This window comes from Mytilus edulis, chromosome 5 (assembly GCF_963676685.1).
Source record: "Mytilus edulis chromosome 5, xbMytEdul2.2, whole genome shotgun sequence".
In the NCBI taxonomy this organism is placed as follows: domain Eukaryota; kingdom Metazoa; phylum Mollusca; class Bivalvia; order Mytilida; family Mytilidae; genus Mytilus; species Mytilus edulis.
Window position 1 is genome coordinate 45,190,176 of NC_092348.1, and position 24,233 is coordinate 45,214,408.

Sequence of the window (24,233 nt, forward strand, 5' to 3'; positions counted from 1 at the left end):
ACCACTTTGAGACGCAGTTTCGATCACTGAGTTATTGGAAAAATACGATTGTAGAAAACCCTAATAACAACACCCAAGCCAAATTCACAAGAAGATATCGGCAACAGTCTTCTTTTCAATTCGATAATTCAATATATTGATAGTTATATGATTAGTTTCCTTTTATAGACTTTGCACATTGTTTTCATAGACAATGAATAAATTAGTGAAAAAAAGAAAAATGGTCTGATGCGTTATGTGTTTAATACAACATTGTTTAATAATTATTTTTTTATGCCATTCAATTTTTTGATATTATGTTTTAAAATTGTTAAATTGTTAAAAAGATTTGACTTTTCATTTGTGTCTTTGTTTGGGCCGATGTCACTGCTGGTGGACGTTTCGTCCCCGAGGGTATCACCAACCTAGTAGTCAGCACTTCGGTGTTGACATGAATATCAATTATATGGTCATTTTTATAAATTTCCTCTTACAAAACTTTGAATTATTCGAAAAAATAAGGATTTTCTTATCCCAGGAATAGATTACCTTAGCTGTATTTTGCACAACTTTTGTGAATTTTAGGTCCTCAATGCTCTTCAACTTTGTACTTGTTTGGCTTTATGACTATTTTGATCTGAGCGTCACTGATGAGTCTTATGTAGACGAAACGCGCGTCTGGCGTATTAAAATATAATCATGGTACATTTGATAACTATTTGTTTTACTGTTTGTACATAAATCAAACCGTTACTTTTCTCATGCGAGTTGTTTAATATTAATTATTTCGGGAACTTTATTGATTGTTATGCAGTATGTTTTTGCTAATTTGTAAAGACAGTACAGTCGCATATAGGTTCATGCCTTCTGGGTCATAAGGTTATTTAGGAAGAGATATTTCGTAATCAATTTTAACAAATCTTTTAATTTTTATATAATAAATAAAGGCAACAGTAGTATACCGCTGTTCAAAACTCATAAATCCATGGACAAAAAACAAAATTGGGGTAACAAACTAAAACCGAGGGAAACGCATTAAATATAAGAGGAGAACAACGACATAAAACTTAAATGTAACACACATAGACAAAATCCCACGAGAATAACAAATATAACATATATATATAACATCAAAACCAAATACATGAATTTGGGATAGACAAGTACCGTGACACGTCTTATCGCAATGTGAATTTACACTAAAAAATAAGAGAAAACAAACGACACAACGTTATAATGTAAAACACACAGAAACGAACTATAATATAACAATGGCCATATTCCTGACTTGGTACAACTTCATAATAAACACAAGTTATATCATAAATGTAGCTTTATTCAGGTGAAATTATTCACATTGTCGAAACGAAATGCAATATAAACATGATGGGGTTAAAGAATATGATGAATATTAAGTCAATGTTGTGTTATAATTAAAGTTTAATTAATGTTAAATATATGTCATATTTTTTTGGACTTCTATTTAAAATAATATCATTTAAAATAAGAACATGCTTAGGTTTATAGATTACAAATACAATGATTATGCATAATTGAAATGATTACATTTGTAGATTGTACGTTAATGAAGATTTCATATTATGAAGTATTATCAAGTATGAAGAAACAAATAATGCAATTGGTTTACTTAAAATTGGTATAATATAACTTTCATCTATTTTTTTCCAATGTTAGTGTTTCTTATAGACGATTACTATATGATGTCTACCGGGCGAATGTAAACCCTACAGCAAGTGTTAACATCAACGACATTGGTCAAATGGTGGAGAGCTGTCTCATAGATTGGCAATCAAACCACATCTTCGTACTTTTGTATCTATACACGTCACCAAACATATTTGCCTAAATAATAATACAGATAGACAAGATTCGATAAATATTAATAATCAAACGAACAGTGCACAGAACATTCAATCGTACAATGTAACAAATCAGTAACTTTTATTAATCACAAGACTACACCTATTCACAAATGCCTGGAATATCCCTGCAGGTCCATGCCTCTACTGGATTTGGACAAGAAGTAAGACTTGCTGAAATCGAAAATACAGTAATTTTAACTACATTTGAATGTGTTTTGTTTTAAAGATCGAATTAAATATACTGTTGTTGTTATCAGCTCTTATAATGGCAAAGATTGAATTAGATCTATTGTCCATGATTTTTTTGTGAAAGATGCTTCATCATACCAGGTGACATCAGAAATCAATAATGAACAAAAGAACCTCTTTCTTTTCATTAGTAATGTCAGGCACATATTTATAACAAGAATATCTATCTGTAATCAAACACAAAAATATCAATTAACTTTTTTTAATGTTTTGTAAATTGATTTAATTGAAATTGAATGAAATGAATTACACTTTTTGTAATAGATAATAAGTGCAAAGCTAATAATAGTTAATATATTGTTCCATTCACTGACTCAATCAGGCTAATAGCCTTTTGAAATATATTTATATATAAAATTACATGAGGTCGTGGTTTCGACGTTGGTTTTTAAAAATCGTGTAACGTTATAATTACATTTGAATAAAAAAAAAATGACAAATTTTATTAGAAGTGAACTAAGTATTAAATGAATGGACTTTTCAGATTTATATAACATAATTCACAATTTCCAGTTCAGTGTTCGTGTTGGTCAGATGATGGCTTTAAATTTCAAAGTCATCATACAACATTTAACAGGTTGGTTCTGAAACGGGTCGCTTTAAAACAAAACGTAAATACTTAGTTGATAAATCACTCAAATTCAACTGTCTATCGTCCCCCTTCTATCTAAAATGTATCTTTCGCATTCGAAAGTTAGACCTTACCCGAAATATGTATTCTAAATATTTATATCAATAATATTAGTTAAAACTTTTAAATGGTAAAACTGAAGAAGACCAGTAACTAGTCAATCTTTAAATTTCTCTACTTTCGATTCAATCTTCGGAACCATAAACATATTAAAACTTTTAGACGTAATTACGTATCGAAGATTAAATGCAGTAATCGTCTTGATATAAACAAATACGAAAATATGTTAACCAGAAGGCAAATATACTGTATAATTGTTAAATACCGAATAGATGAATAAAGATAACAGGAATCGTGTTAAATACTGCACATAACAACTCAAAATAAATAAAACCAAGAATAGCACGATGTAAACTTACTGATATGTTTAATCTAGTCATTTCTTAATTGAACTCTTTTTTTAGGCTATAGATTGCCAAAAATTACACCAAAATGCTTGACTATTTAGAAACATGTATAAAATACAGTCAAACCTCATTGTGTCGAGCTCAGTTGATCAATGCATTTTCAGCTTTGATGAGTCGAACTCGGATGATTCGAATTCTCGGTTAAGTCGAGGTCTAAATCATTTATATAGGATTTCTCTATATTTTTCTATAAATGAACTTTATCTTATAGTTAATAGAAAATTAAAATAAAAAAGTGGGGTCACCGTTCATTTGCGCTCACAACCTGCCTTCGAAAGAAGCATACATTTTTGTAAAGGTGGTTGAAGTAATAGGAGAAATATAGGTATTATCGAAATAAAAAAAGAAATTTATTACAGAAATCGCTCAAATTTTACAATAATTAATTTAGTTTAAGTACAGCTTATATGGAAATTATATTAAAAAATATATGTCACCGATGAGTTAAAAAAGATATATCAATTTTAAAGCCAAAAAAGGGCATTTTTCCACCAAAGGGAGATAATTTGGAACTTTTTCAATGCTGTACACATTTTAAATGTCATCTAGGGCCAACACGAATTGATTGTTTTAAATGATTTTTGTACCATATGATAAAGTAACAACTACAAAAGGTAATAAATAAAATTTGTAGTGAAAAACAAATGTTTAATTTTTTCTGAAATTTTTATACCCTCAAGCCTCCTTATGTCCCGTCGATGTAAAATTGATGTAAATTGACCCCGATGTGTCGAAGTTCAAAATAAAAAAAAAAATGGAAAGAAATAAAAACTTTAAAAATAATTTTCAGAACGGATGTTTTTCTTGTTTAACCTATTCATTTCCATAAGTGATTTAAGCTGTGTAAATTTCAGAAGTGATTAAAGGTGTGCAAACATACTTGTTTGTAAAACAGTTAAAATGACATGTTTATGATGACCGTTAATCAAAACCTTTGTTGATTGTCCAAGCGGAACTTGAATGTTCTGAACCTATTTCACTTGGTATAAAAACAAAACGAATTTTAATGACCCAAGCAGAGATTAAATTAACCATTAAAATAAGAACAATAATTAAAAGGATTAAAATATTTCATTAATTATTATGAGTCGGTCTTTTTAATCTGTGAACACTGTTCACATTCTTTAAAGATTAGTATGAAAGTATTTTCGGGAGTGATTCCATAATTTATAGTGACTGACCTTTGTAAATATTTGTGTATTGATTTTATTTGTGACTGTTGTGTCTTGAATCTTAAAAAATACAGAACATAAATACACAATTATGTATTATCATATCGAAAAAAGCACAATGATCAATAAACATGCATCTAGTTTACAGAAATCACATATTTGTATTACATACATTTTCTAGAATTTGACCATACTTTTTGGACCTTTTGGATTATAGCTCTTCATCCTTTATATAAGCTTTGGATTTCAAATAGTTTGGCCACGAGCATCACTGAAGAGACATGTTTTGTCGAAATGCGCATCTGGTGCAACACAATTTGTACCGTTGATTTTATTACTACCACTGGGTCGATGCCTCTGCTGGTGGACTATTAGTCCCCGAGGGTATCACCAGCCCAGTAGCCAGTACTTCGGTACTGGCATGAAAATACGGATTTTTTTGTGTTATTAAATTTGCTGTTACAAAATATTAGAAATTATTATAAATTAAGGAATGTATCTCCCTCATGCAAAGCTCTGATTCCTTTCTAGAATTTGACCATACTTTTTGGACCTTTTGGATTATAGCTCTTCATCCTTTATATAAGCTTTGGATTTCAAATATTTTGGCCACGAGCATCACTGAAGAGACATGTTTTGTCGAAATGCGCATCTGGTGCAACAAAATTGGTACCGTTGATTTTATTACTACCACTGGGTCGATGCCTCTGCTGGTGGACTATTAGTCCCCGAGGGTATCACCAGCCCAGTAGCCAGTACTTCGGTACTGGCATGAAAATACGGATTTTTTTGTGTTATTAAATTTGCTGTTACAAAATATTAGAAATTATTATAAATTAAGGAATGTATCTCCCTCATGCAAAGCTCTGATTCCTTTCTAGAATTTGACCATACTTTTTGGACCTTTTGGATTATAGCTCTTCATCCTTTATATAAGCTTTGGATTTCAAATATTTTGGCCACGAGCATCACTGAAGAGACATGTTTTGTCGAAATGCGCATCTGGTGCAACAAAATTGGTACCGTTGATTTTATTACTACCACTGGGTCGATGCCTCTGCTGGTGGACTATTAGTCCCCGAGGGTATCACCAGCCCAGTAGCCAGTACTTCGGTACTGGCATGAAAATACGGATTTTTTTGTGTTATTAAATTTGCTGTTACAAAATATTAGAAATTATTATAAATTAAGGAATGTATCTCCCTCATGCAAAGCTCTGATTCCTTTCTAGAATTTGACCATACTTTTTGGACCTTTTGGATTATAGCTCTTCATCCTTTATATAAGCTTTGGATTTCAAATATTTTGGCCACGAGCATCACTGAAGAGACATGTTTTGTCGAAATGCGCATCTGGTGCAACAAAATTGGTACCGTTGATTTTATTACTACCACTGGGTCGATGCCTCTGCTGGTGGACTATTAGTCCCCGAGGGTATCACCAGCCCAGTAGCCAGTACTTCGGTACTGGCATGAAAATACGGATTTTTTTGTGTTATTAAATTTGCTGTTACAAAATATTAGAAATTAAGGAATGTATCTCCCTCATGCAAAGCTCTGATTCCTTTCTAGAATTTGACCATACTTTTTGGACCTTTTGGATTATAGCTCTTCATCCTTTATATAAGCTTTGGATTTCAAATATTTTGGCCACGAGCATCACTGAAGAGACATGTTTTGTCGAAATGCGCATCTGGTGCAACAAAATTGGTACCGTTGATTTTATTTCAAATATATGACGTCACATTCGACCTCGGATGAGTCGAACCTCGGATGAGTCGAATACTTTCGTCTGGTCCCTTCGACTTCGACACAACGAGGTTCGACTGTATTTAAATAGTACTTTATGAAAGTCATGCGTCCACAGCGCTATCTTTCGATTCAAAATTGTCCTATGATCAATATTAAAAAGCAAAGAGAGATTTTAAATATGATCTATTAAATTACAATTCATCCTTGAGGTCCTAGCTTCATAAAAATACATTTCAAGGTCAAAGATCAAGGTCATGTTCTAAATTTTGATCTTTCATTGTATCGATATCTTCTCTGTACAAATTATGTAACCGTAAAAGAAAGCGACAACTTTATATTACTAAATCGCCCGATGTATCCTAAGGATGATTTGTCAAATGTAACCGGATCAATTCGTAGACTCCATATGACAGTTATTTCCCCATTTGAATTTGACATAAGGGATATGTCAATGTATCACTTGAATTGTAAATAATACAGACCTAAGGTACGGATATTTGAGGTCCTGTGTTTATAAAAAAATAATGAAGTCAAAGTCAAAGGTTAAGGTTATGATCTAAATTTTGACTTTTCCTTGTTCCGAGAACTCGTCTAACAATCTTAGAGATATTTTTGAAAGAACTAGTGCAAAATGTTTGCCTCATTGTGAAGATATGATACATTTAGTCTGAAACAATGTAATGTGACATCATATAGGAGTTATTGTCCCTTTAACGATTAATTTTAAGTTTAATTGATTATTTGATGCATGATGAAGCCATAGGGTCTTTTGCAACTGTTGGTTGACATATCAACTTAAAAAATATTAACCGGAAGTGACATTGAGTAAACGGGAAGAAGTAATTTTTGCTGTTATTTCATAGAAAAAGTACCTAGAAACTATATGTATTTTAAATTTTCATCCATATACCTATCATTTGTGATTGGAAGTGAGCTTTTTTAAAATTATATAGAAACTATTATCAATTGAATCAGTATGAAGAAACCTACTTTTGGAGCCAATAGTAGCTTTGAGTAAACCGGAAGTAGCATTTTCGGAATAATTTAGAAAATTGATTTGGAAAGACAACAAATGGTTTTTAAGTTATATTTACTCTTCTTATTAAAAGTTAAAACGAGGAACTATGTAAAGTGTAAATTTGATAACATGCAAAGGCGTTCTTTGCTTTAAAATATATAACATTGTAATAATAAACAAATTATTAAAATACAAATTTCAAATTCACAAAAAAATATATTAAATAATGAAAAAACTAATGAGATTGTTGATTTTCAATGGGGATTTATTTTTTTTAACTTTGTACAAAAGTATGTTTTTTTTTCAAGTGTTAATCACTACTTAAATATTTGTTAACTATCAATAGGTGACCATGGGTAAAAAAACATAATTTTCTTAATTGCAATATCAATATAGACATAATAAGGAGTTTATTTTCATAATGTATAGAATGGTTTGCAATAACTGTTACATGAAAGCACATTTTAAATTATTTATGGAAAACACAGTTAATGCAAATTCATACAATTAGTAAACAAAAGAATATTTCCAATACATTTTAATGGGCTCATTTATATTTATCATCACAGTCAAAATTGGAATTAAATTCCCTAAATGTTATATGTTATTGGGTTTTGTGGTAGTTATAACAATGTATCGTATAAACCAAAATTAGAGTTAATATCTGCGATATTTGAACATAAAATGCATTCAAAGCAGAATTTGTATCAAAGGGACTAAAGATCAAAAAGAAATGATATTAAGGTGGTACCTAACACTACAGGGAGATAACTCTGTAAAATCAGCTGAACGTTTTAATAACGTTGTGTTGTTAAGGGAATATTAAGCTTCTTAAATGATCAAAATAAGTGTTTGTCAAACTGATATATAACCAGTGTAATTTTTCTGATAAAACGGTTGGTTCAAATGTTTTGAAATTTTTATATTTTTGTAAAAGGGTCAAAGTAAATACTTTGTCAAAATTTTAAGAAAATTAAACGACCCAAATTAATTTTAGCTAAAGTGTTGGGTACCACCTTAAGGTAAATTCCAGTAAAGAACTGTTTAAAAATAAATACACACAAGTCCACTCTACATGCGAAAGTTGATTATACACATATACTTAACGCGTGCTATATATAAGCTATGCTGAATCATATTGAACTATGATTAGTCAAGTTGAAATTTAGTATGATATATTTTTTTCCTTCATACTGATTTTTATATCAGGTTTTAAAAAATCATTTTCGTATAGAAAATTCGTAATCAACAAGAAATCATATGGAAAATAGGTTAATGAAATCTAAATGTGATCATGTTTGGCCCTGATACTTGCGTTGCAATCCATTAAATTACATGATTACTGATTGCAAATCCTTTTATTACAATATATCATTGATTGCAGCTGATAACGATTGATAACGGCGAATAAACTAGCATGTTTCCATAGGTGGAATGGGAGACAAAACAGGTGTAAAAAAATTGTCAGGTATTATTTTAAAAGGTAGTGTGCAGTTACAACTACATCAAAATAAATTTCAAACTATACAAATAATACTATTATAAGCAAACATCTTTTTTGAAATTTTGATTACTTTAGACTGTGTTTTAATATTTAATACTTCATAACATAATATTAAATGTAAAGGACAAGATGACACAATGATAAACATCAAAGAACAACATATCATACATAGCAAATGACATGTTCAGTAATACTATTTCTATTTAACTGATTTCTATGATTCTGTAGAAAATGTTTTTTTTTGTAAACAAATGTTTACTTTACTGCAGAATAAGTTCGTTGATTAGTTAGTAAACAAAATTTATTCACTCAAGCTTTCTTATCATATTCATTTAAATTGTCTAACATTTTTATTCAGCATATGTTTAAAAGATACTGATTTGTGCATTTGTATTTTTATGTATGCTTAAAGATTCTTACATTGTTACCTGTTTGTCATCAGATTTGCCCAATTTAGTGACCTACTTATCGAATTTAATGATAGAGCCTCGGCGAGGACTTAACATAATATGGTCAGTGAGATTGGATAATCTGTTAATCCACGAGTAAATAATGCGATCTAGTGTTAGATTCAGTTCCTCTGATGATTATTAAATTAATTTGATTTTTTAAAACGAAACTCCAATCGAGGGCCTTCCATATTCCTGATTTTTACCTCATACAAATAAAAAAAAAATGTCAATTTCTCTTGCATCTGTAGGCTAAAACATCAAGCTATAATAGGTTACACATTTTTAACTTACCCTATATATTTTTAAGATCATCGTCAATCCTAGGTTTATTTTTTTATGATTATGGGCTCAGAAAAAATTTAATTTGCCAAAGCATTAGAGACTATATACATATACAGTTTGCCAAATCATCAATATATTGTGCAACAGTTTTTTTATTCAGTTTTTATAAATATTTCTAAATTATAATTTAACTGATTTAATTGGCGTTTCTTTTTAAATACTTTGGTAATAAATATGTCTGGAATTTTTATCTTTGATTTAAATTAAACATAGCTATAGGAAGATGTGGTGTGAGTACCAATCAGACAACTTTCATTCCAAATAGCAATTTAAAAAAAGTAAACCATTATAGGTCAATGTACGGCCTTCAACACGGAGCCTTGGCTCACACCAAACAACAAGCTATAAAGAGCCCCAAAATTAATAGTGTAAAACCAGTCAAACGGGAAAACCAACGGTCTAATGTTCATTATCACTGAACTAGTATATATATATTTGTTTGGGTGCCAGCTGAAGGACGCCTCAGGTTGTGGGAATGTCTCGCTGCATTGACGACCTGTTGGTGACCCTTTGCTAATGTTTGTTCTATGGTCGGGTTGTTGTCTCTTTGACACATTCCCCATTTCCATTCTCAATTTTATTAACAGTGGTGACATATTATGAATTAATGTACAACAATTTTTAACAATACAAATTGTCATGTAAATGAATAATCTTATCAACGAATGTGATTTTTTGTACATGAAGCGTTACTAAGTGAACTAATAGATTAGAATATAAAGGAAAATATTCAATAACATAAGTAAATGTTAGTTAATTAGCCGTCCAAGAGTAAGTAAATGTTAGTTAATTAGCCGTCCAAGAGTAAGTAAATGTTAGTTAATTAGCCGTCCAAGAGTAAGTAAATGCTAGTTAATTAGCCGTCCAAGAGTAAGTAAATGCTAGTTAATTAGCCGTCCAAGAGTAAGTAAATGCTAGTTAATTAGCCGTCCAAGAGTAAGTTTGCAGTCTTTCTATACGACTACTAGCAAGATTTGTCTCACTAACTATATAACGACTGTAGCATTTAATTTCTAAATCAGTTTGCAATACGAAAACTGAAAAATGTCTGACATATAATGTAATACATAGCTCTAATGTTGCTGATTTATCAGAATAAAAATATGTCTCAGTGTGTATTGAGTTGTAATATAACATGTTTTAAAAATTATTATACATATGTATGACTGAGGTTATAAATACATTATTCGCGATAAAAGAAAAATTCTTACCAAAGACTCTGACTTCGCAGAATTGTAAATTTCCAGATACCTGTCTTTCTATTTTAAGGTAACGTCCAGTAGCATTAGCCGCGCAAGTTATTGTTATAGGTTGATATATTTCCGACAAAGCAGGGGGTCCTGCGTAATATGCACATGAAAGTCCATCTACTGTTATTTGTATGTTGCTAAACTTTTCTATATAAAAAAAATAAAAACAGAAATACTTTCCAAGTCTGACAAATTATGTATAAAACCAAATAGTTTGTAATACAGTTGAAAAATGTTTCTTTAAATAAAATCAACCTTAACGTGTTGTTTTAAATAAAACAGTTTATCAAAAATGTATTTCAGCAACTTTGTGAATTTATGTTTTTCACTCGGTAATTAAATTGTATGGCACTCTTTTTCTCTCGGTATATTTTCAGAGATTTTGAGTGGTATGTTGGTTTAATTGTTTGTCATCAGTTTTAAACTAGTTAACAACTTCTCTAGACTTTTTTTTATATAGCAAGGTAATGTGGTGATGCTACTGTTACAGTTTTCGGTCGGATTCGTATTGTTTAGTCTTTAGTTTTCTATTTTGTGTCTTGTGCACTTATAATTTTCTGTTTGTCTTTTTGTTGTTTAGCCATGGCGTTGTCAGTTTGTTTTTGATCTATGAGTTTGACTGTCCCTATGGTATCTCTCGCTCCTCGTATATACTGATGATACAAATTTTTCAGGAGCAACACAATAAAGAGCGTGAGAGTTTCATTACTTTATTGAACCGAGAAAGAAACATAAATCGACGTTATATACATATACATGTATTGTATGGGAAGGAGTTGAAATTTTCAAATTAAATATATTTACAGAAACACAAATGTTCAATACTATCATAAGAAATCATCTAAATCCAGTTACAGCTCTTCTATAAGAGCATTCAAAGATTGATCAACTTGCTTGCCATGTTTGCTTGGGTGTTTTCAAACAAAAGGAAGGCAGTGTTTGTCTGTTTTTACGATATACTGGAATTTGATTGGAGAAAATAAAAATTGACATGCAATGAAGCTAATGTTTTTTTTTTTTTTTTTTTTAAACATCCAAACAAACATAGCAGGCAATTGATATAAGGTTTGCATTGCATGCTTTTATAGAAGAGCTGTAAGGCTTAAACAATACTATAGACTGGGTTGATGGTATATTCGGGAACTATTGGGTGTAATCACATGACATACGTTCCTCGTGTTATTGCATTAATTATTGATAAAGAGTCCTGTAAAACGGGATCATCAAAACATTTAGGTCAATTAATATGATTTTAGTTTGGTGCACGTTTGGGTTTTTTCCCTATCAAAATTCAATAATTTTAATGTGCTATTATGATTTAACAACACTTTGAACAACAAAATTATTTTATACCAAAGTGTTATTTGTAACATCCCACCATACATGTTATTGTTCTATTATTATGTCATTATGTGATTGTTCTATTATTATCTCATTATGTTATATTATAATATTGACAATACTTTGAAGGACAAAATTGTTTTATATATCTTCCTGTGTGACATAACATTCAGTAAAACCAAACACGCATCTCTTCTCGAGTTGATGTGAACCTTGCCATGCAGTTATTTTAGGTTTATTTTAAATACATATATAATTAGCAATGCATGTGGTTGTTAAATTTTATATTTTCTTTTTTGTGCTCCTTTGTTATATATTTGTTTGTTTTTGTCCTATTGAGATTGGGACATGGTGATGATGATTGTATCCCTATTTTGACAATTTTACCTATCATATCTAATAAATAAAATGAAATTTGAGGCGACTGTCATACAAGCGAGAGGTTTAGCGCTATAAAACCAGTTTCAATCCACCATTCTCAGAAATATAATAGTTGTTGTCCATTTGTTTGATGTGTTTTATCATTTGATTTTGCCATTCGATTAGGGACTTTACGTTTGAATTTTCCTCGGAGTTCGATATTTTCGTTATTTTACTTTTGACCATTTGCCAGAATTCTCCTTAACAGCTGTTTACCATTCATATGCAAACAGATGGGTTTTATCAAAATTTCGCGGTTCATTGAACATCTAGATGTAAAAGTGCGAGTAGAGTGCCCATTTACACATTTCTTTTGTTAATCCTGTTTTGGTAAATTAAGAATCAAATATTCCATATTCGGCTTAACCTTTTTTCGTTTTTTGGTTTCACCAGACTTTTAACTTTTATCTTGGATTGTTTGAATATTTTGGTCTGGAGCATCCTTAGCGACATTATTTGTCAATACTTGCATCTGGTGCAGTAGGATATGTACATGTACCCTTAATGTTATTTGTAAATACTTGGATGAGTATAAGCATTAAGGTATATGTATATATTTACTATAGTGAAAATATCCTGGGAAATCAGTTCTTGCAGAAATGTTGATGAATTCGACAGTATAAACTGCTCCTAGATCTACCTGCCACCATGGAGAAGATTCAATCATTGTGTGAACACAGGATCCTGTATAGAAATCTGTGGATTCCAATCCATCTACTCCATTACACGAATATCCGCTCCTCTGAGGCTGATCAATATATGTCGTTGATTGTGATGATTGTCGTCTGTAGGCAACGTTGCAAAAACCATTTACATTCTCTGCAAAAGGATTATAATTGTAATATTATTCACGAATTTATTTTATATTCAAAACAAACCTGGTCATTAAGAAAAACGATTTGAAGAATTTGGAAGATGTACTGTTTTGTTATAAATAAGGCCGTTTATTTTCTCAATTATATAGTTTATATTTTGTTTTATAATTTCCTGTTTACAAAACTTTGAATTTTTCGAAAAGCTAAGGATTTTCTTATCCAATCCATAGATTACCTTAGCCGTATTTGGCACAACATTTTGGAATTTTGGATACTCAATGCTCTTCAACTTTGTACTTGTTTGGCTTTATAAATATTTTGATATGAACATCACTGATGCGTCTTATGTAGACAAAAACGCGCGTCTAGCGTACTTAATTATAATCCTGGTACCTTTGGTAACTATTTACACCACTGGGTCGATGCCATTGCTGGTGGACGTTATGTCTCCGAGAATATCACCAGCCCAGTAGTCAACACTTCCGAATCGGTGTTGACATGAAAATCAATAATGTGGTCATTTTTATAAATTTCCTGTTTACAAAACTTTGAATTTTTCGAAAAACTAAAGATTTTCTTATCCCAGGCATAAATTACCTTAGCCGTATTTGGCACAACTTTTTGGAATTTTGGATCCTCAGTGCTCTTCAACTTTGTACTTGTTTGGCTTTGTAAATATTTTGATATGAGCGTCACTGATGAGTCTTATGTAGACAACACGCGCGTCTGGCGTGCAAAATTATAATCCTGGTACCTTTAATAACTATTTGATATCAGAGCCTTGTATAGCCGATCGCGACTATAGGGTATAGTTTTTTTCACATTGCTACGGGCAAGATAAATAGCCTACAATTACTTATACCCATTTCATTTGAACTTTGGTGGATAGTTGTTTCGATGGCAATCATACATACTGTTATCTTTGATGAGTAAGAAAAAAAGTGTCTTCTCGGTGTCATGTGTGATTTTTTCCTGTCACCTTGGATCAGTCACACAGCTGGCGTACTACATATATCTGCCCTTAAGCATTTATCGATATCAGTATATCAGTGTCTCTTCCGGGTTTGAAAGGTACATTTTCCCCCATTTATGGGAATTATGTTTTTTCGTCTATGCGTCTGTCCGTTCGTTGGTCTGTTCGGTCGTCCGTATGTCCGTCCGTTCGTCCGTCTGTTCCGCTCCAGGTTAATTTTTTTGGTCGAGGTAGTTTTTGATGAAGTTGAAGTCCACATATTCCCTATGATATGATCTATCTAATTTTAATGCCAAATGAGAAATTTCTCCCCATTTTCACGTCCACTGAACATAGAACATGATAGTGCAAATGGGGCATCCGTGTACTGGGACACATTCTTATTTTATTTCAATAAACATAAATTCAGTTGTATTAAAAAGTTGCAGAAAAATGTGAAATTGATCATAGACGCTATCATTTTTTTATTTTTTTAGTTAAGTCTGCATTCCATTATCCTTTGCGCTTGCACAGTAAACTTACATCTGATTATTTAGTGCACATGTATTGATAAGGGTTGATTTTAGATACGAAAAGAACAGTTTTGTTCAATTTCCATTGAAGTAACAAAGCAAATAATTCAATAAAACAACCATAAATTGGTGTTTTTGTCTTATAACATCTACGAATTTTTTTTAAACAAAAAAAATGAGGACAACCACTTAACAGTTCTTTTAATTAGCATATTGATAGTAACATTAAATTATCGTTCCATTCTAAAAAAGCAATATTGTATTTTATTAGACTAATTGATAACTTTAAATGGCAAAGAATAAATTTCATATCGATTATGACTTTGGTCATTTTTTTTTAAGCATCTTTAAATGCAAATTATATCCATTAAAAACTGATTCTCATATCTGCAATAAACCTGACGAAGTGTGAACCTTTACAACTTTCTCAAAATTGTCTTGAAGCAATAGATATGAACAAAAACGCTAAAGAAAACGATTTTGTTTTTGCTGGCGTACTACATGTATCTGCCCTTAATCATTCATCGATATCAGTATATCAGTGTCTCTTCCGGGTTTGAAAGGTACATTTTTTCCCCATTTATGGGAATTATATGTTTTGGTCTATGCGTCCGTCCGTTCGTTGGTCTGTTCGGTCGTCCGTTTGTCCGTCCGTTCGTCCGTCTGTTCCGCTTTAGGTTCATTTTTTTTGGTCGAGGTAGTTTTTGATGAAGTTGAAGTCCACATATTCCTTATGATATGATCTATCTAATTTTAATGCCTAATGAGAAATTTCTCCCCATTTTCACGTCCACTGAACATAGAAAATGATAGTGCAAATGGGGCATCCGTGTACTGGGACACATTCTTATTTTATTTCAATTAACATAAATGCAGTTGTATTAAAAAGTTGCAGAAAAATGTAAATTTGATCATATACGCTATCATTTTTTTATTTTTTTAGTTAAGTCTGCATTCCATTATCCTATGCGCTTGCACAGTAAACTTACGTCTAACTATCAGATTATTAAGTGCACATGTATTGATAAGGGTTAATTTTAGATACGAAAAGAACAAAGCAAATAATTCAATAAAACAACCATAAATTGGTGTTTTTGTCTTATAATATCTACGAATTTTTTTAAAACAAAAAAAAATGAGGACAACCATTTAACAGTTCTTAATTAGCATATTGATAGTAACATTAAATTGTCGTTTCATTTTAAAAAAAGCAATATTATATTTTATTAGACTAATTGATAACTTTAAATGGCAAAGAATAAATTTCATATCGATTATGACTTTGGTCATTTTTTTTTAAGCATCTTTAAATGCAAATTATATCCATTAAAAACTGATTCTCATATCTGCAATAAACCTGACGAAGTGTGAACCTTTACAACTTTTGTCAAAATTGTCTTGAAGCAATAGATATGAAGAAAAACGCTAATTTTTTTTGTTTTTGTAATTTATAGACTGATCTCCAAATACTGTACTTTGAAATAATCAAAAGTTCATTTTGTTGACGTGTTGGTCTGGTAAATCATTGAGTGAAAAGAGAGCCGAGGTGTAGTGGTTAGTGCATCGGACTATTAACATAAAGGTTTCTGGTTCGATTCCCGTTCCGGGATGAACATTTTAGGGACTGAATTTTCTGCTCTCCCTTGACAACATTTGCGAGTATGGTCTTGAGGAAACGATGATAGTCCGTCGGAAGGGGACGATAAATGGCTGACCCGTGTTCAAAGAGATAGTTTCTCTTGCACGTAAAAGACACCCTTGTAGATTTCGAAAAAGAGTAGACTAATGCCGCTACAAGGCAGCACTCGCATCCGCAAAGTGGAAAGAGATTAATATAAGTTGCAAAACTTGTTTCCCAATCCACTATAAATAAAAATATATTTAAACTAGCGAAAAGTTAATTTGAACTTTGAAACTAGCCATCTAATAAGATAATCATGAATCCATCAGCTTCATTTGGTATTCTTTGTTCCGAGAAAAAATATATATATGCCTACAAACTTTGTAGATTTAATGCATGTTATTCAACCCGGAAACTGAAGTTTATTAATAGTCAATTATTAATCTATAGATTGAACATTTTTTCTAAAAAAAATTTTAACTAAATATACATTTTCTTTGAAATTTTCAAACAAGTAGTGTGTGAACTCATTTATAGTATTCTGTAGTTTACCAATATTGTCTCCTTCAGAAAAGCACCAATTAACATTTAGTAGAGTTTTCGTGAGAAATATTGTGAAAAGGTAGTTAATGGATTTAATATGTTGTAACGGTATTTAAACTTTTGAAAAACAAAATCCAACAAATGTGTTCTAAAACGATATTAATCCATATGTTAATTTTTTGTAATGCACCTTCCAAAAATCTATACGTAATCAATTACAAACACACACAGCCACAAACATGTACTTCTAGGTATCTTTATTTTTATATAACGTAGGTTTAGGTAACACTTCGTGTCAAATTGAGCATATTCTAATAAATTTACAAAATTCATTATCTGCATGTTGGTGATGTAAAGCACAAATAATTTTGCCAGCATTCAAATCGTGTATTTTACCCTTTTTTTTTTTTTTATCTTAGACTTAAATGTGCATTTTATAACCATGTATACAAATTAAATAAATATCGGAGGCCAGTAATGTTGCTGGGCAAAGTGAGATAAAACAAGATTTTTTTTATAATTAATGAATTTTAAATCTTAGATACCTGATATTTGTATAAATTGGTATTGGTGTTAAACTAGCTATCATTAACTGCAAGTACATGATCGTGTCAGTATAATATCTGTCACATCTGTGGAATCATAAAGCGATCATATATGAAATAAATTTTGCTAAAATAGAATGGGTACAACTCTTACAACACCAGAATAATCCATAAACAACTAGCAATTAACCTTGACACAAAAAAACCTCACAACTAAATTTGGTCAACAGATATCAAATCAGTCAGTGAACGATATAGATTAGTATGACTTTATCCCTGTATCGACGAGAGGTGTCCGAGGAAACAAATTGTGTGCATGTCTTCCCGATTCATTCAAAATGTTTTACAATCCTTTTCCTCGAAATGATGGTATTTATTTTATTCGGAACTTTGATAAAATCAGGATTAGAACTTTCAAGTTGATTGAAAGTGAAAAAAAAACGTATTTCTAATATTTATTTCTTAGGTAAATAGGCAAGGTATGCTTACTATTCACAATATTCATTGTACGACAATGCCAATGAAAAATTAACTTCATTCTTTGATTTTTACTCGTGATTAACATATTTAATAATTATTATTTCAGAAGAGGATATCCGAAATATACTTTATTTACTGTTTTGAATTACATATTAACAATTGACGTAATGATTAATTTGTGGAAATAGAAATATCATTCCTTGAATAGTAGGTAAAATAGGGAGTGTAGACAACATACGTATTACTGTTGAAATTATTGACGGAGAAATATCTTTCGGCGGTTAGTGCAACTATCTATATTTACCTTTGGGGTGGCTCGGACAGATTTAGAACCTCCGCTTCAAGATAGATTGATTATTAGAAGTAGAAAAATTTCCTTTTAAAATAGATGATGCATTCGATGTTCCTTTAAACTGGTTTCCTTTTCACTGATAATAACAAAAGCTATGGTATGAACCTCAAAACAAAATGAAAAGGTCTTGGGCAAATGAAAAATCAACGTCTGATAATATTTCAGTACTGTTGTACTCATGACAAAAACATGAACATGCCATCAAGTGTATCACCAATATACTGACACGGATACATGATGTCAAAGTTAATATATGGTATAAAACAGGAAACATGTTAAAATCAGTATTCCAATATTCCAAAAAGGAAGTGTAACTAAAATAACTGATTTTATTGTTCATTAAATACATGATTTATTTGAGACAAAGAAATATATATTCATGTCAGGAATCTCTGGTCTTTATAAAAAAAAGATTAGATAGGATTGCCAATGAGAAAACTCTCCACAAGTGACCAAATGACACACAAAATAATGGAGGCAAATATACACGGACCACGAATTGATAACAACAGTCATATTTGATAACAACAGTTGTTGGCATGACACGGGTTATGTTCTTCTCATATATTTTATGATAGTATGATACTAAACCCCTAACGGGAGGGATTGTACCTGATATTCATATGATGAAGACATAATCTTTCAATCAGTTTAATTGAGGTCTGGAGCTGGCATGTCAGTTAACTGCTAGTAGTCTGTTGTTATTTATGTACTATTGTCATTTTATTTATTTTCTTTTGTTACATCTTTTGACATCAGACTCGGACTTCTCTTGAACTGAATTTTAATGTGCGTATTGTTATTCTTTTACTTTTCTACATTGGCTAGAGGTATAGGGGGAGGGTTGAGATCTCATAAACATGTTTAACCCCGCCGCAATTTTGCGCCTGTCCCAAGTCAGGAGCCTCTGGCCTTTGTTAGTCTTGTATGATTTTAATTTTTAGTTTCTTGTGTTTAATTCGGAGTTTAGTATGACGTCCATTATCACTGTACTATTATGCATATTTTAGGGGCCAGCTGAAGGACACCTACGGGTGCGGGAATTCTCGCTACATTGAAGACCCATTGGTTGCCTTCGGCTGTTGTTTGCTCTATGGTCGGGTGGTTGTCGCTTTGACATATTCACCATTTCCATTCTCAATTTTATATTCCTGACTTTGTACAGGCTATTTCTTTGGTAGAAAATGGAGGATTGAACATGGTTTTACAGCGCTAAACCACTCACTTGTACTACAGTCGCAATATATTACATTATATTGAAAACAATCCGACAAAATGGGTTAAAAAGTCAAAATTAGGGGTACAGACTTCGAACTATCATGTTGGGCTGCCTTTTTGTATTTTAAAAGAATAAAATTAAATTTGTTAAACTTATTTATGTATAATGTAACCATTCTCTTTAAGTGACATTTGTATGGACCATCTAACACCTTTGATGATCGTTTATTGCGATAAGACGTGTCACGGTACTTGTCTATCCCAAATTCATGTATTTGGTTTTGATCCTATATTTGTTATTCTCGTGGGATTTTGTGTGTGGTACATTGTAATGTTGTGTCGTTGTTCTCCTCTTATATTTAATGCGTTTCCCTCAGTTTTAGTTTGTTACCCCGATTTTGTTTTTTGTCCATGGATTTATGAGTTTGAACATCAGTATACTACTGTTGACTTTATTTGTTAATCTCAGATTAATTAAAGTCATCATTTTTGATTTTACGTCTGCATCATTTAAAATGTTTACATTTCAATATTCTTCAATTGAGACAATTTATAAGCATAGCTTATATCCGAGAGCAAAATTCTTATTAAGTATTTAATAATTGTTGTCATAAATAAAAAATAAAAAAAACAAGTAAGAGAAAATGACCACCTTATTTTGCAATGTCCCACAAATCAATATAAACAGTTAATAATTTTCAAAAATATGTTTTCTTTAAGTAATGTTTATGGTCCAACTGACACCTTTGATTATCGTCTATCGGTTGGTCGCAGGTTAGTACGTGTCATCACGTCTGATTTTGCGTATGCAACATTTCAAATGTTTACTTAGCAATATCTTTCAATCGAGACAATTTGTAATCATAGCTTATATCCAAAAGCAATTACTTTATTAAATACTTAAATGAATGTTGTCATTAATAAAAGACGAATAAGAAAGTAAAAATAACCACCTAATTTTGCAATGACCCAAAACCTAATATGAAAACAACAGTTGATTTTTTTCAAGAACATCAATTTTGATGGCTTCAAATTCATCGCTGGATTTTTCTTCTTAAGATAACTAAATTTCACGAATTTAGGAACCCTCGAACCTAAGCTTTTGCTCAAATCACAAAAATGTGTACCCACGAATACAAGTACTTTCACGATATTGTGAACCTTTAATTTTTATCATAGAAACGGATAACTTAAGGCAAGCTGTATACGGCAAACCGTTAAGGATCGTGAGTCATCAATGCACAATGCATAAGCATATCAAACTTCAAATTTGGCATTTGTAGTGTTGTTTATGCAAAGTACAAATAGGGTGATGTATCATTCCCTTATGTTACACTCAAAGAAAAGAGGAGTGTCTTATTGATAAAGACAGACTTAGTATGTGTTAATCTGTGACAAAGAAATTACTTAACGGTCAACAAAATCCTAATACAGTATTTAAAGATATACATTTGCACATACACATGTATATTTTACACACTAGTAGCCAAATTAAAAAAATAGTATTTTACTATGACAATGCTTTCGCATAGTGAATTATCAAAGTACTGATTGTCGACCTTTCGGCATAAGGCACGTTGCCTATCTAATGTTCTCGACTCTACGTACCCTTCTAGGCGTAGATCTGTTTGAGATGAACAATAATCAGACGGAAAGAAAATGAACAATTGAAAAAGCAGCAACATGACTTGATATACGTTATAATTGCATCTTCCGTGTTTTTGTTAGGCCTTCAAGCCTCTGACATTTCATGTGTGTAATTCCTCCTATCTGGCTAAAAAGTGTTAATTAAAAAAATCAATCAATTTATGCAAAAACACGTTTGCAACAAAACTCCGTGTTCCTTTGTTCATAACAATGGGAAAACGTTTAAACGAACATTAAATTATAATTTTCCCAAAAATGTTGATAATGAACTGCTTTGTGGTAGAGAAATACAGAAATACGGATATTGCATTCTGATAACTAAAATATTAAATTAGTACATGTAACTGTAATTTCAGAAATTAGTGCGTGCAATGCAATTAATGTTGTGATTTTGAATGAAAGGGCAAAATGGTAAGATTAACTATTACAATTTTATGAAAATCGTCATACAAATATAGGGATCAGATATCAGATTGCAATTTCTTAATCTTGCGAAACCAAACCAGTCGCATTATTCGCATTACTAAACGCCTAGCAATATAATCTGAATATACAGTAAAATAGTTGATCCTGTTTAGTTAAACTGATAATCATATACACAATGTAAATTACAAAATTGAATAAAAAGAGGGCAATACCATAAAATATTCCTTATTGTCAATATATACTTTTCGCATTACTAGCAATATAATCTGAATTTACAGAAAAATAGTTGATCCTGTTTAGTTAAACTGATCATCATATACACAATGTAAATTACAAAATTGAATTAAAAGAGGGCAATACCATAAAATATACCTTATTGGCAATATATACTTTTCGCATTACTAAACGCCTAGCAATATAATCTGAATTTACAGAAAAATAGTTGATCCTTTTTAGTTAAACTGATCATCATAAGTACAATGTAAATTTTGAAATTGAATGAGAAAGGAGCAATACTATCAAATATACCTTGTTGGCAATTAATAATTTTCCAAATCGTCACAGCATCATTACATATTTCTGTTACAGGGTTGCAGATAGAGTCTAGATAACATGTCGTATTCTCGTAACTTGAAGAACAACACGTATTTGAACTTAAACACATGCCTGCACACAAAATTCTAGATGCTACCCCACTTATTTCAGCTCTTGTTGCTTCTGCAACAATTTTTATTCCTGTTTCCATTTTAAAATCTTGGGTTCGAAACTCAGCAACGCATAATATGAACATAGGTTGAATAAGAAAAATAAGTTCGGCCAAATACAGCATACTGATTGCCCTCCAGGTATCCTTATGTTTAGATCGGTTTTCTGTTACTTTAGCATATAATGTCAGTGGCATGACAAAAGACAAATGAAAGGTCGTATCAGGAAATTAAATCTTTTCTGTTAAAATTCCACGCCTATTCTAAATAGTGTCTGACATACGTCGATAAATTGAAAAGTGCCATTTGTAGCTTTCTTGTTTTATATTACCCAATGACTGCATCAACGATTTAAAACATGTTTATTTAATAAAAGCAGTAAATAAAACAAAGTGGCTCATGACAAATACCATTAGTATTGATCATTATCACTGGGAATGATAAAAGATTAATTAACAGACATTTCAACATTATATAATGCCGTGCGACTTTCAAAATTGTTTGTGCATTAAGGATTCCGTAATATAGGAAATTAGAAATAATTTAAACTAACTTATTTGTTTGAGATTTGTGATATTCAGGCATTATTTTGTTAAAGACATTACATTTTATAATATATATATATATTTTAATTTCAAATGCGAGGTAATTATGAGTGTTTATGTATATATATAAAAAATTGAATATATATATATATGTATATATAATATATATATTCAAATTTTTATTTCATATTTCGAAAAACAAATAAAGATCAAATTCAGGAGGTACCTAACACTACAGGGAGATAACTCTGTAAAATCAACTGAACGTTTTTATTACGTTGCGTTGTTCAGAGAATATTAAGCTTCTCAATGATCAATTTAGTGTTTGTCAAACTGCTATATAACCAGTGTAATTTTTCTGATAAAATAGTTGGTTTAAATTTTTTTAAATTTTTATATTTTTGTCAAAGGGTCAAAGTAAATACTTTGTCAAAATTTTATGAAAATTAAACGAGCCAAATTGATTTTAGTGAAAGTGTTAGGTACCACCTTAACATCATGAAAAGGTATAATGAAAGTACGTAACTTCAAGATAAATTCAAATTAAGGAAGACCATATAAACAGACAAAAATCAAAGCTAACGTTATTAACAAATTAAATAAAAGAAACTATGACAATTCAATTTTTCGAACAAAATGGCCGACAATGATCATGATAATGTACTTTTGTGGTATGGGGTTGCTTGCAGCTCATATTTATTGTTGCCTTTCATTATTCTTTTGAGAGTCGAACATTCAAATGTCTAAGAACAAATCAACCAAAATTGTTTACAACAAACAGGATATAAAACTACAAAGAACAATACAAAACTGATGCAAAAAGGGATTCCAAGTGAATAAGATTGGTTTATATGTTTAAAACGTTTAGTTTAATCATCCTGACATTAAATTGAACTACATAAGAGATTTAAAACGTGACAAATCTGAAAATGTAGATAAAATTAGGTATAATGCAGTTATCATATTTTATCATGTAATAATTAACAACTTGAAATAACCGTAAAAGACCGGACACTAATACGTAAATTAATAAAAATGACACATACCCCAAAGGAAATTTCAAATTGGAAAGTCCTTTTTCGAATGGCAAAATCAAAACTTATGCACATACAACGACTACAAAAAGAACTTTTTCGATTGAATTTTTAATTTTTTTAATTTTGGGGCCTTTTATAGCCGACTATACGGTAATGTTTTTTTTTCATAGTTGAAGGTCATACGGTTTCCCATAATTGCTTGCATCCACTTCATTTGAACTTTGGTGGATTGTTGTCTACTTTGCAATCATACCACATTCTATAGATTTTATATAGATTCATATTTCATTCGTTTATCATGTTTATAATAGTTCAAGTTAAATATGAAAGTGTTCTTGTGGTGCATAATTTCTATT

At 30.9% G+C, this 24,233-nt stretch overlaps 1 protein-coding gene across 1 annotated transcript; it reads right to left on the reverse strand.

The window, feature by feature from the left end:
- Positions 1-1,408: 1,408 nt before the first annotated feature.
- Positions 1,409-22,557, reverse strand: LOC139522432 (uncharacterized). The gene is made up of 4 exons (XM_071315944.1): positions 22,120-22,557; positions 13,021-13,278; positions 10,660-10,845; positions 1,409-2,033 (listed from the first exon to the last, which is right to left on the reverse strand). The coding sequence occupies exons 1-4, from the start codon at positions 22,490-22,492 to the stop codon at positions 1,963-1,965; spliced, it is 888 nt and encodes a 295-aa protein (XP_071172045.1). The 5' UTR covers positions 22,493-22,557; the 3' UTR covers positions 1,409-1,962.
- Positions 22,558-24,233: the final 1,676 nt, after the last annotated feature.